Source organism: Gossypium raimondii, chromosome 1 (assembly GCF_025698545.1).
Source record: "Gossypium raimondii isolate GPD5lz chromosome 1, ASM2569854v1, whole genome shotgun sequence".
In the NCBI taxonomy this organism is placed as follows: Eukaryota; Viridiplantae; Streptophyta; class Magnoliopsida; order Malvales; family Malvaceae; genus Gossypium; species Gossypium raimondii.
This window is the reverse complement of record NC_068565.1, coordinates 38,293,674-38,308,378: the sequence shown is the minus strand read 5'-3', so window position 1 is coordinate 38,308,378 and position 14,705 is coordinate 38,293,674. Positions and strand designations below refer to the sequence as shown.

At 37.0% G+C, this 14,705-nt stretch overlaps 2 protein-coding genes across 2 annotated transcripts; one reads left to right on the top strand and one right to left on the bottom strand.

Moving 5' to 3' along the window:
• The first annotated feature begins 5,954 nt into the window (after nt 1-5,954).
• Nucleotides 5,955-6,973, top strand: LOC128033178 (uncharacterized). Its single transcript, XM_052621528.1, has 3 exons — nt 5,955-6,088; nt 6,311-6,616; nt 6,766-6,973. Exons 1-3 carry the CDS (start codon nt 5,955-5,957, stop codon nt 6,971-6,973), a joined length of 648 nt encoding a protein of 215 aa, XP_052477488.1.
• A 4,591-nt stretch (nt 6,974-11,564) lies between these two features.
• Nucleotides 11,565-11,951, bottom strand: LOC105787005 (uncharacterized). The gene has a single exon (XM_012613470.1). It carries the CDS (start codon nt 11,949-11,951, stop codon nt 11,565-11,567), a length of 387 nt encoding a protein of 128 aa, XP_012468924.1.
• Between the last annotated feature and the right edge of the window lie 2,754 nt (nt 11,952-14,705).

Below are 14,705 nucleotides of genomic sequence, written 5' to 3'. Positions count from 1 at the left end.
TGCTACTCGAAAGAGATCCCAATCTTTGATTATGCCTTGGCTATACCCTATCTTCTTTACGTTTGTAAGAATTTTAGCTTTTAAGCACAAAACTGCTATTGTAAAGGGAAAGCATGCTGGTCTAGAACGTCTAACGGCATAATTTCAAATTTCTCCCAGAATGATTTTTCCACATCAATGGTGTTTGCTTTCATATTTGAGTTTAGCAAGATCATCCGTTCTACTAAAATTTGTAATCCCATGTGAAATAGGCATAAGGCTGAACTGAATGAAATGAAACCATACCTTCGCTAATGGTGTCAAATATTCTCTGCGACAAGTGTGAGTCTCATGCTTTGACACAATCAATTTAAAACCCAGAACTGTAAGTTTCTTGATATTTCTTTCAATCTTTTATCGTCAATATTTTCCATTAAGGAAGAACATTCATCATCTTCAAAATCAGGTAAATTAAAGAATTCATTAATTGTAATGCCCCAAAATTTTTAATTCTTGTTTTTGTGTTTATGTTACATAAGTACTTGTTTGATTCAATGGTTAAGTGCTCTAGGTGTGTGTGGGAGGTCCCAAGTTCAAGCCATGGCTTGGGCAAATTTTAGTATTTTTATAAATAAAGCCTTAAACTGGCCTAAAAGGGCTTAAGTTTAATAGTTAGTAATCAAATAATCGGAATGGGTCTGTCGATCTAGTGGTTAAGTGGAGTGTTTGATTGCATGAGGTCTTGAGTTCGAATCCATGCTAGAGCGTAGGCGTTAGTTTTTCTCAGTAATGGACAAATATTTAGGCAGAGTGGGATTCTGGAGTGGTTGTAGGTTAGTAGGATTAGTGGGAGAAAGTTTAGGATATAGGGTAGCTATCGATATCATCTAAGTTTCTATTTGGTTTTTATTTTTCCCAAATTTCGGCATTCTCCTCTTTTCCCCAATTTTTCTACCGTCATATTCTTCTTTGCTTTGTCGAATTTTTGCTCCCTAGTCCACCCTCTCTGTTTGATTTTTCTACTAGCCCACTTTTTGGCCAGCAATTGTATACACTCGTTCTGTAAGTATCTGACAACCTCTATTTTATCGTTTCTTAGCTAGTTCCTAAAAAGGATTGTTTTGGCTCTCTTGGTTTAGGCAAAAATCAAAAATCAGTTGCGGCTTCATAAGCAAATTGAGCGTTAAAAATTTCGGTTTCTTTCCCGGAAAGTGTTTAGGTTCGCTATCGATTTTGATGTAGACGATTTTGAGTTGTGAGTTTTTGTTAGTGATCTAAATTGGGCTCTAAGTATTGATTTTTGGTCTTGGAGTGCTTGGGAGCATATTTGCAACGAATGATACCAGGTGTCTATCCGAAACACAAAAATAAGGGATTGGGCGAAAAATTGAAATTGCTTGCTGTTTGGACAGCAGCAGTAGGCTAAGTTTGAAAAATCACCATAAATTGTGGAATTGAATTAGAGGATGAAAAAAATATGGGATTAAAGATATTTGAGTCTAGTTTCTCATAGAGGAAACGAAATAAGCTAAAGAATTTCATATTATGAGATATTTGAATTTTAGTGAGATAGGGTCAGAATGATTTTGGAATCCCCTATCCTAAATTTGGAAAATTATAAAAAATTGTATAAAAATAATTATGTGTTATAATTTATATTTTTAAAATCTTCCATGAGTCTACTTTCGAGCAAAACAAAAAGGAACATCATTGAATGCTTTACAAGAAGATAATTAATTTTTAGTGTAGAAAGGTCAAAACTATTAGACAGCAGAATAAGAGAAATTTTAAAGAATAAATTGTACTTATTGGCTAAACCAATAATTCTAAAAATTTTATGGTAAGAATATATGCGAGTCTGGTTTTAGGGAAAATTTGCGGATCTTAATTTGGAATTCTGTAGCTTAAGATACAAATAATTTAGTAACAGTGACTCAAGTAAACAGCTTTGAAGGATCATATAAGTAAATAGTAGAAACACATATGGGTAATTAACTAGCATGGGTTAAATTAAAATGGATCACTAGGCCAAGGCCAATTTGGGTCATGTGGGCCACAAAGGCGTGTGGGCCCACACGGACGAACATCATGGGCTTGTAGGTCCATTTTCACTGTTTGACTGATAAGGTTGCACGGGTCTTATAAGTAAACTGTGAACCTACTGTAGGGTCGGTAAGTTATCCTAGACCCTAATTGACTTAAATGACTGTATGACTGATATGATTAAGCTTGATGATGTCCCACTGATTTGATACTGTATGCCCTATTTATATGCATGATATTATGTTATAGCATGTCATATCTATATTTTGCATTACATTGGGTTGGGGGATAATAATGTTCGGAGGAAGTGTACTGAAAGGCCTCGAGCCAAATTTACTAGCAGCTCAGTTACAAACTACTGTCTAGTGCCGCATTCGGTACTACTTAGAGTGTAGGGATGGGTGGGTTGCTTATATCCCCACATGGAGTGTAGGGTTGGACGAAGATGGTGTGTAGAAATTTGGATGGGTAGGATTTTGTGTTGCATATCATATCGCTCTCGATCTTGTGATGGGCTAAAGCCCTCTTGCATGACTGTTTTGTCTTGAGATGGGCTAAGGCCAAGCGGGTCGAGATCGATACTAAAAGGGCTTAAGCCTGCATGTGATTATCTGCTTCTTGTCTATTCATTTGTATGGGGATTACACACTGAGTTTATGTAAACTCACCCCTTCTGTTTAATTTGTATTGGTAATCCCCAGATATAAGTGGATCAGTGCGGCGGAGGACTCATTGGTGGCCACACGACTTCATTTACACTATTTATTACCTATTTATGATTTTACTTTTATTTTAGAGTATTTTGCTATAATTATGGGCTTTATGGATTTTAGTTTAAATTTGGTTTTTATACGGTTTTATGATTTAAATCTGCTAGTGTTAGGTAAAACTCAGGTTTTCAAATGAAATTAATGTTTAATCAAAAATACCACGAATACGTAAACTATTTAAAAGCTTTCGTAATAAAAAAAACATTTGAAAATTGAATAACGATTTGTAAATGAATAATGTTTTGGAAATGAACGACACGATTTGAAATTAGCATAAGGTAATAAAAAATGGTTAAATAGAAAAGGGAATTTAGCGACGACATATTTTTCGAAAAGCACTACCCTGTGACATTGTCAAATTCGTCCATAACGTTTAGGCTGGGTTTGGGGAATTACATTTAGTGGTATCAGAGTAGGGTTCGACTTTGGATGTGGGTTTTTTTAAGAACTGATTTCTAAGAACTGATTTCTAAATGTTTTTTACTGAAAGTGTGGTTGTATATACTAAAACCGCGAATTGTTTAAACTGAAACTGAAACTGTCTTTGATAGTATATCCTGAAACTGCTATAGGTAGCATATACTGAGACTACTATAGATAGACTATACTGAAAACACTTAAAAATTGTGTATACTGAGACTGTAGTAAAAGTGATAGACATTGATTGACACTACGATGGATGAAACAAACTTTTCACTTCTGGTACTGTTTTCATAAAATATCTGTTAATAAACATTGGAATTATAAACTGATGCATAAAACTGTTAATACCAATAAAATGCAATTAGACGATAAGCACCAGAGGTACTCGCGGACGAGGTACTAGAGGCCAAAGTAAAGGTGTAGTGGGGCTCGAGCTGAGTCTTTATGATCGAGCAATCTACTAAATTTGGATACGAGTGGGATGCTAGTGTCACCTGCTATTGAGACTGGGTCTCAAGATCGCATGACTGGGGACGATGTATTGTCCCGAGCTATGATAAGGATTTTGGAGAGGGTCGTTGGGCCCAATACTCTGGTCCAATGGAGTTGAGCTCTTCAGGGGTGTCACTGGGTTCACCCTAATGTGGCTGAGTATGAGGCCGAGTTTTTGAGATTGAACCGCTATACGCGAGGTATGATGGCATCTGAGTATGAGCGATGTGTCCACTTTGAGGATGATCTTTCTGCCCTGGTCGAGAAGGCGAAAATCACCAGGGAGGATATGGAGGTCTTCATGATCGGAGAACGTTGGAACTATTTATCTAATGTGATCTCTGCACTGGTGGCAGATAAGTTGGTTCGTAAGGGATGTGAGGTATTCTTGGCCTATGTAAGTGTTTCGGATTCTAGATATTCTATAGTTAAGGATATTAGAATGGTAAAGGATGTTCTGGATGTCTTTTTGATGAGCTATCAGGTTTACCTCTGAATAGTGAAGTGGAGTTTGGGATAGAGCTCCTTCCTGGTACAATTCCGGTGTCCATCGCTCCCTATAGAATGGCACTGTAGGAGCTTTTGGAGTTTAAGGCTCAGATTCAAAAGCTTTTAGATCGTGGGTTCATCTGCCCTAGTAAGTCTTTGTGGGGAGCACCGGTTTTGTTTGTAAAGAAAAAGGATGAATCCATGCGTATGTGCATCGACTACAGACGGCTTAATAAATTGACCATTAAGAATAAGTACCCCTACCAAGGATAGATGATCTATTTGACCAGTTCTGAGGAGCTTCGATTTTCTCTATGATTGACCTTCAATCTGGATATCATCAATTAAGGGTTAAGGAGGTTGATGTTCATAAGACTATATTTAGGACTCGTTATGGTCACTACAATTTCTTAGTGATGCCATTCGGACTGACTAATGCACCGGCAGCTTTCATAGATTTCATGAATCGAGTGTTCCAGCCTTACCTGGATTGGTTTGTGGAGGTATTCATCGTCGACATACTAGTTTACTCGAGGACTGAGGATAAGCATGATGAACACCTTCGAGTCGTTCTTCAGACTGTGAGGGAAAAATAGCTCTATGCTAAGTTTAGTAAGTGTGAGTTCTGGCTGCATGAGGAGACATTTCTTGGTCATGTAGTTTCGAATGAGGGGATTCAAGTTGATCCTCGAAAGATTAAGGCTGTGTTGGAGTGAAAGCAGCCTAGGAATGTGTTTGAGATCTGCAGTTTTCTGGGACTGGTGGGATAGTATCGATGATTTGTAAAGGGTTTTTCATTAATTGCAGCACCCTTGACTAAGCTGCTACGTAAGGGTGTGCTGTTGAACTGGACTGATGCACAACAAGAGAGCTTTGAGAAGCTTAAGACTGTACTGACTGATGCCCCTGTTCTAAGTCAGCCAGAGTCTGGAATGGAGTTTATTGTTTACAGCGACGGATCACATGTCAGTTTTGGATGTGTTGATACAAGAGGGTAAGGTGGTAGCGTACGCGTCTCGTTAGCTTAAGACTCATGAGGCGAATTATCCAACGCATGACTTGGAGTTGGCTGCAGTAGTGTTCGCACTGAAAATCTGGATACATTACTTGTATGGTGAGAAGTGTATCATTTACACTAATCACAAAAGCCTCAAGTACCTCCTCACTCAGAAGGAGCTGAATCTTAGGCAACGTAGATGGATTGAGCTGCTGAAGGACTGCAACTGTACTATTGAATACCACCCTGGTAAGGCTAATGTGGTGGCCGACGCATTGAGCCATAGAGCTATGACTGACCTGAGGGCGATGTTTGCTCGCCTTAGTTTATTTGATAATGGTAGTCTGTTGGCTGAACTACAGGTTAAACTGACATGGATAGAGTAGATTAAGGGTAAGCAGAAAGAGGATGAGTCGTTGGGACTTCATTTTCGACAGGTTGAGAGTGGGAATACCAAGGATTTTGGACTGAATAGCGAAGGGGTACTCTATTTTCGTGAGAGAATCTGTGTATCAAAAGATACTGAATTGAGGCAGTCTATACTGCGAGAGACACATAGTAGCCCTTATGCTATGCATCCTTGAGGAAATAAGATGTACCGCGACCTTCGTGAGTTATACTGGTGGCCAGGTTTTAAGCGAGAGGTTACCGAATTTGTGGCTAAGTGTCTGGCATACCATCAGGTTAAGGCTGAGCATCAGTTACCTTCGGGTTTGTTGCAGCCAGTCAAGATTTTGCTTTGGAAGTGGGAGAGATTGACTATGGACTTCGTTAGTGGGTTACCCCCCACATCTACTAAGAAGGATTCTATTTGGGTCATCGTGGATCGATTGACAAAGTCTGCCCACTTCATACTGATTCGTACTGACTACTCTCTGCAGAAGCTGGCTAAACTGTATGTGTCTGAGATAGTAAGACTGCATAGGGTATCGGTTTCGATAATATCTGATAGGGATCCTCGCTTCATATCTCGATTCTAGAAGAAGCTACATGAAGCTCTAGGTACAAGATTGGACTTTAGTACTGCGTTCTATCCTCAGACTAACGGTCAGTCAGAGAGGGTGATTCAAATACTGGGGGATATGTTGAGAAGTTGTGTGATTGATTTCTGAGGCAGTTGGCAGGATTATTTACCGCTAGCAGAGTTTTCTTATAACAACAGCTATCAGTCTAGCATCCAAATGGCACCTTACGAGGTTTTATATGGTTGTAGGTGTCGCACTCTTTCATATTGGACTGAGTTGGGTGAGCGGTGTGTTCTGGGCCCTGAACTAGTTTCTGATACCAAGGATAAAGTTAGACTGATTCGGGACCTATTCAAAGCGGCATCTGATAGGCAGAAGTCTGGCGCCGATATGAAGCGTCGAGAGATTGAGTATTCTATGGAGGATTCATTTTTCTCAAGGTCTCGCCATGGAAGAAGGTACTAAGGTTTGGTTGTAAAGTTAAGTTGAGCCCTAGGTTTCTTGGGCCTTACTGCATACTGAAACGTGTGGGACCGGTTGCCTACCAATTGGAGTTACCTCCGAAATTGGATTGGATTCATGACATGTTCTACATCTCTATGTTGAGGCGCTACCGCTCTGATCCCACGCATATTGTTCCTGTTAAGGAGATCGAGGTTAGGCCAGATCTAACCTTTGAGGAGGAGCCAGTTCAAATTTTGGAGCATGATGTAAAGGTTCTAAGAAGGAAATCCATCTCGCTGGTCAAGATTCTTTGGCGTAATCATAGCTCTGAGGAGGCCACGTGGGAATTTGAGGATGCGATGCGACAGTAGTATCCTCATCTAACATAAGTACTTGTCTGCTTCAATGGTTAAGTGCTCTGGGTGTGTGTGGGAGGTTCAAAGTTCAAGCCATGAATTGGGCAAATTTTAGAATTTTTATAAATAAAGCCTTAACCTGGCCTAAATGGCTTAAGTTTAATAGTTGGTAATCAAATAACAGAATGGGCCTGCTGGTCTAGTGGTTAAGTGGAGTGTTTGATTGCATGAGGTCTTGAGTTCGAATCCATGCTGGAGCGTAGGCGTTATTTTTGTGCAGTGATGGACAAGTATTTTGACAGATTGGGATTCAGGAGTGGTTGTAGGTTAGTAGGATTAGTGGGAGAAAATTTAGGGATATAGGGTAGCTATCGATATAATCTAACTTTCTATTTGGTTTTTATTTTTCCCAAAATTTGACATTCTCCTCTTTTCCCAATTTTTCTGCCGTCCTATTCTTCTTTGCTTTGCCAAATTATTGCTCTCTAGTCCACCCTCTCTGTTTGGTTTTTCTACTAGCCCACTTTCCGGCCAGCAATTGTATACACTCGTTCTGTAAGTATCTGACAACCTTTATTTTATCGTTTCTTAGCTAGTTCCTAAAAAGGATTGTTTTGGCTCTCTTGGTTTAGGCAAAAATCAAAAATCAGTTGCGGCTTCACAAGCAAATTGAGCGTTAAAAATTTCGGTTCATTACCGGTAAGTGTTTAGGTTCGCTATCGATTTTGATGTAGACGATTTTTAGTTGTGAGTTTTTGTTTGTGATCCAAATTGGGCTCTAATTATTGATTTTCAGGTCTTGGAGTGCTTAGAAGTGTATTTGCAGAGAACGATACCAGGTGTGTACCCAAAACACAAATATAAGGGATTCGGCGAAAAATCGAAATTGGTTGCTGTTTGGATAGCAACAGTAGGCTAAGTTTGAAAAATCACCATAAATTTTTGAAATCGAATTAAAGGATGAAAAAAGTATGAGATTAAATATATTGAGTCTAGTTTCTCATAGAAGAAACGAAGTAGGAAAAATAATTTCATATCATGAGATATTTGAATTTTAGTGAGACAGGTCGAATGATTTGAATCCTTGTCCTGACTTTGGAAAATTATTAAAAATTGTATAAAAATAATTATGGGTTAGAATTTATATTTTAAAATCTTGAATGAGTCTATTTTCAAGAGAAGAAAACAGGAACATCATCCGAATTCTATAAGAGAAGATAATTAATTTTAATGTAGAAAGATTGAAACTGTTAGACAATAGAATAGGGGAAATATTAAAGAATAAACTGTACTTATTGGCTAAACCAATAATTCTGAAAATTTTATGGTAAGAAGATATATGAGTTTGGTTTTAGGGAAAATTTGTGGATCTTAATTCAGAATTCTTTAGCTTAAGATAAAAATAATTTAGTAATAGTGACTCAAGTAGATAGCTTTGAAGGATCATATAAGTAAATAGTGGAAACACATATGAATAATTAACTAGCACGGGTTACATTAAAATGGATCACAAGACCAAGGACAATTTGGGTCATGTGGGCCACACGGGCGAACATCATGGGCTTATAGGCCCATTTTCTCTGTTTGACTGATAAGGTTGCACGTGTCACCCAAGTTGACTGTGAACCTATTGTAGGGTCGGTAAGTTTACCTAGACCCCTAATTGACTGAAATGACTATATGACTGATATGATTAAGTCTGATGATGTCCAACTGATTTGATACTGTATGCCTTGTTTACATGCATGATATTATGTTATAGCATGTCATATCTGTATATTTTTATTATATTGGGTGGGGGGATTCGGAGGAAGTGTACTGAAAGTCCTCAAGCCAAATTTATTGGTTGCTCAGCTGCAAACTACTATCTAGTGCTGTATTCGGTACTACTGGAAATTTAGGGATGGGTGGGTTGACTATATCCCTACATGGAGTGTAGGGTTTGACGGAGATGGTGTGTAGAGGTTGGATGGGTAGGATTTTTGTGACTCCATATCTGTTACTACTACTGATACTGTGATGGGCTGAAGCCTTACTACATGATTGTTTTTGTACTGAGATGGGCTAAAGCCCAAGCTGGACTAATACTAATACTAAAAAGGGCTTAAGCCCATACTGTGATTATCTATTTACTGTCTGTTCATTTGTATGGGAATTAAATACTGAGTTTACGTAAACTCACTCTTTTTGTTTAATCTGTACAAGTAATCCCTAGATATAGGCAGATCAGTATGGAGGAGGACTCATTGGTGGCCACACGACTTCATTTACATTGTTTATTACCTATTTATGATTTTACTTTTATTTGGGAGTATTTTGCTGTAATTATGGCCTTTACGAAATTTAGTTTAAATTTGGTTTTTATATGGTTTTATGATTTCAATCTGCTAGTGTTAGGTAAAACTCGAGTTTTCAAATGAAATTAATGTTTTATCAAAATTACCACAAATACGCAAACTATTTAAAAGCTTTCGCAATAAAAAAACGTTTTGAAATTGAATAACGATTTGTAAATGAATAATGTTTTGGGAACGAACGACACGATTCGAAATTAACATAAGGTAATGAAAAAAATGGTTAAGTAGAAAAGGGAATTTAGCGACGACATATTTTTCAAAAAGCACTACCCTGTGACATCGTCAGATTCGAACATAACGTCTAGGCCGGGTTTTGGGTGTTAGATTAATAGTGTTTGAGTTTATTGGTACCTTGATTCCTCGGACATAAACTTTTGTTAATTTTCTTGAGGTCAAATTTGCATAAAATTCATAGACTACTTCTTCATCTGCATTTGGTCTTTTCTTACAAAACACTTCCCAATTTAAAGCTTCAGCAACTTGTTGAATGCTCGACATGAAATTAGTATTATTGAAATCTTTCAATGTAAAACCTTTTTCTGGGAGCATTTGTAGATTTTTGAAAATGTTGTTGTACCTGCTTTGGTTTCTTCACAGTGGAATTTGTTTTGTGATTCTTCAACTTACACAAAGCCATAAGTTCTTTTACGAGGCATGATTTAACCTGAGCATCACATAAGATGGAAACAAATAATATTTTCCCAAAATGTAATTAGCATAAAATATTAACAATTCATAAAGTTGAAAAGTTAAATAATTAAATCAAATTAAAATTTAAGAAAAAAATATCTTGCAACCTTTGTAAAAATATTAATAAGAATATCTTGCAACCTTCGTAAAAATATTAATAAGAACTTAAGAAAATAATATGAATGGGAAGTAAGGTGACGTCGGGCTAGGGTTTGTTGAATGGAGGTCAGATGCTACCTTAGGTGTTGGTTGTGGAGGTGAAGAGGTGCAAGGGGCTAGGTGCGCTTGCGATAGAAAGCGAGAAGCAGTAGTGTGCAAGGTCGAGGGAACAACAACAGTGTGGAAGGGCTGGTGCGTGAGTAGTAAGGTGCACAAGGGATGGCACCTGTAGAGAGCTAAGCACGCACACTGAGGAGGCTGGAGTTGCACGAGCTAGTGCGCAAGGGAGCAAGGTAGAAAGGTTGGTTGTGCACGCGCGGCTAGGGAGTTTGGAAGATGAAGGTTGGTAGTGTCGGCTGGTGGTGGTGGCAGATGAAGGTTGCGACACTAGGGAGTTTGGAGGATGGGAGGTGCTAAGGCCGACGGTGGAGAAGGTGTTTGGGAAGGTGGAGTTGATGGTTTGGTAAGTGATTTGAATGAGGGAGGAGGGTGGTGATATTTATAGTGACAGAAGAAAGTAGTATAACTCAAACTATACGTAATAATAATAATAATAATAATAATAATAATAATAATAATAAATACTATAACTCCTAATCTTATATAAAGACAATAAAAATTAAAATATAATATAAAGTATATAATATCTTACTTGATATTATCTTATTTATTAAAAAAGAACTCTTAAATAAAATAGTGATAAAATACTAAGCAATTCTAATGCTATATAGGATCAATAACAATTAATATATATTATATGAAATAATTATATATTAGTTATTATCATCTTATTTATTAAAATAATAATTAAAAACTTTATTTTAGTTGTTTTAAAATATTTATAGAAAAATACAACTAATTTCAATATTTACAAAAGGCTAGGCAATTATTGCAAATAATTCAATTAAGTACTCAGACTTAAAGATAATTTGAAAATGAGTGCAAACTAAAAATTGGATCAAAATCAACCCTTTTATTCAAAAAAATTAAAAAATTATTTTGTCACATAGGAAATATTTTCTTGGAAGATTATGTTAAAATTAATTTCGAGGAAAGATTGGAAGGGTCACAAGCAGTCTCATTTAAGTTCCAATCTCCTAGACATAATTTATTCTAACATACTAATCTAGAAAATATAGTCTAAGTCATTTATTTTAAAGAAAAAAAATAGTTATCCAATAAAATGAATAAGGTTTTATCCTGCTCAATTTTATCCCCGAATAATGTTTCAAGCGCTGAGCGTTAACTCTGAAATTACCTCCCTTACTATGCAGTTCAATAACCCCATATAGGAAAACTTGATGAATAGTGATGGGACCAGACCAACGTTATTTTAACTTAACTAGAAAGAACCTTAATATGGAATTGAACAACAAAACTTGCTAACCTGCTTCAAATTGTCAAACTCGAATGTGCTTGTCATGCCATTTTTTCAACCTCTCCTTGTATAATTTGACATTTTCATATGAGAACATTTGGAATTCTTCCAACTCATTAAGTTGAAGCATTCGTTTCTCTTTAGCAAGCTTAAGATCCAAGTTAAGCTGTTGGAAAGCCCAGTATGCTTTATGTTCTAACTCCAAGGGCAAATGACAGGCTTTCCCAAAAACCAACCGATAATGATACATCTCTAATGGTGTTTTGTATGCTGTCCTGTGGGCCCATAAAGCATCATCAAGTTTTTTGGACCAATCTCGTCGATATGGACAAACTACCTTCTCAAGTATACCTTTTATTTCTTTGTTCGCCAATTCAGCTTGCTCATTCATCCGTGGATGGTAAGCCATGGCAACCTTGTGCTTCACTCCATGTCTATCGAGCAATCATTTTAACCACTTGTTCACAAAATGGGACCCCTGATCACTTATGATAGCCCTAGGATTTCCAAATCTTGTGGACATATGTTTTTGCAAAAATTACATTACAACCTTGGCATTGTTCATTGGATATGCCTTGGCTTTAGCCCACTTAGATACATAGTCTACCGCTACAAATATATACTTGTGACCAAAAGTAGGAGGGAAAGGACCAAGAAAGTCAATACCCCAAACATCGAATAATTCTACCTCAATGATGTTTGTTCGAGACATCTCAATTCTATTGGTGATGTTTTCAAACCTCTGGCATCGATCACAACTCTTTACATAGGCACACACATCTTTGAATAAAGTTGGCTAAAAGAATCTGACTTGCAATACTTTGGCTACAGTACATTATCCTCTGAAGTCTCCCCCACTTCAAGCTGTGTAGCAATGATATAAAATCTTATGTACCTTATTTTTTTTCCACGCATCTCTTGATCAATTGATCTGTGCACTTTTTGAATAGGTATGGCTCTTCCCAGAAATAGTACTTCACATTATGAACAAACTTTTCCTTTGTTGATACGTCTTATCAAGTGGCATCAAATCACAAGCTAAATAGTTAGCAAAATCAGCAAACCAATGGGTGTTATGGACGTGATTTACCTTAAATATGTGTTCATCCGAGAATGTCTCCTGGATGGGTGTAAGTGGATAATTTCCTTCTTGCGGATCCCAACTAGATAAGTGATCTACTACTTGGTTTTCTATCTCTTTGATCTTTAATTTCTAGATCAAACTCTTGAAGTAGAAGTACCCATCAGATCAACCTTGGCTTGGCATCTTTCTTGGCAAGTAAATATTTAATTGCCGAATAATCTGTATAGACAGTCACTTTGGTACCTACAAGATAAGATTGAAACTTCTCAAAAGAAAATACAATAGCAAGTAACTATTTCTCTATTACTGTATAATTTAGTTGTGCTCTTGTCAGAGTCCGACTTGTATAGTAGATGGGATGGCAAGCTTTGTTCCTTACAGCTCCTACCACGAAGTCACTTGAGTCACATATTAATTCAAATGGCAATTCCCAATCTGGTGTGACGTTAATGGGTGTCAAAACTAACCGATTCTTCAAGTCATTAAAAGCTCTCAAACATTCGTCATCAAAGTTGAATGACTCTAATAATTTGCATAAAGGTTTAGCAATTTTAGAGAAGTCTTTGATGAATCTTCGACAGAATCTAGCATGTATTAAAAAGCTCCTAACACCCTTTACAGATGTTGGAGGTGGGAGTTTCTCAATAACATCTACCTTGGCTTTTTCTTCCTTGATCCCTTGTTTCGTTATTTAATGCCCCAAAACAATACCTTCTCATACCATGAAATGACACTTTTCCCAATTGAGTGCAAGGTTTGTTTCTTTGCACCGCCGTAGTACCTTGGCTATATTGGCTAAGCAATCATTGTAAGTGTCTTCAAACACTAAAAAATCATCCATAAAAACTTCCAAAAACTTTTCCACAATGTCAGTAAAAGTAGCCATCATACATCTTTGAAATGTAGTAGGTGCATTACATAAACAAAATGGCATGAGTATAAATGCTAATGTACCGTACGGGCATGTGAATATTGTTTTATGTTGATCGTCTAGTGCTACTGTGATCAGATTGTACCCTAAGTACCCGTCTAAAAAATAGTACTAGTTTTTCCCCGTAAGTCTATCCAACATCTGATCTAATAATGGTAAAGAAAAGTGATCTTTCCGAGTCGCCGTATTTCATTTTCGGTAATCTATGCAAATTTTTCATCCTGTAACCGTTCTAGTCAGTATCAACTCGTTATTTTCATTCTTACGACCGTAATGCCTCCTTTCTTTAGCACACACTAGACCAGACTTACCCATGAACTATCTGAGATGGTGTAAATTATACTCACATCTAATCACTTAATAATTTCTTTGTTTACCACATCCTTCATAATAAGGTTTAGTCTCCGTTTTCAATCAATCGTCCCTTTCTGGCCATCTTCTAGGATGATTTTATGCATGCACATGGATAGACTAATACCACAAATATCAGCTATGGTCCATCCGATAGCCTTTTTAAATTGTTTCAACACTAGAATGAGTTTCTCTTCCTATTCTTTAGTTAGTTAAGCTGAAACAATCACAGGAAAATTAGAGGCATCACCTAAATAAACATATTTTAAATGTGAATGAAGTACCTTAAGTTCCAAGTTAGGTGACTCTTCATCGACTTTTTTTATTGAACATAGTCTTTGTTCTCTAATTCTAAAGATTCAAAACGGGATCGCGGATTAAATCCGTTCTAGTTAGCTTCTAGCAAAGGTAAGTATTCCTCCCCCTCTTCATCACTTGGAGGGTCTGACATCAAAACTTGCTCTAATGGGCACTCAACTGAGTTGATTTCCCATTCTACAGCTAAATCTTCTAACTCAGATATTGTAGAACACTCATTAATTACATCAGGAAATCGTATAGATTTAAAAACATTAAATGCTACCTAATCGTCCTGAACACGCATGGTAAGCTCATCCTTCTGCATATCAATAAGGGTCCTTCTAGTTGCTAGGAAAGGCCTTTCTAGAATGATTGGCACCTCCTTTTCTGCTTCAAAGTCTAAAATAATAAAGTCAACAGGAAAAATAAATTTATCTACATATACCAATACATCCTCAGTTTTTTCTTTTGGATGTAATAAAGATCGATCTACTAAC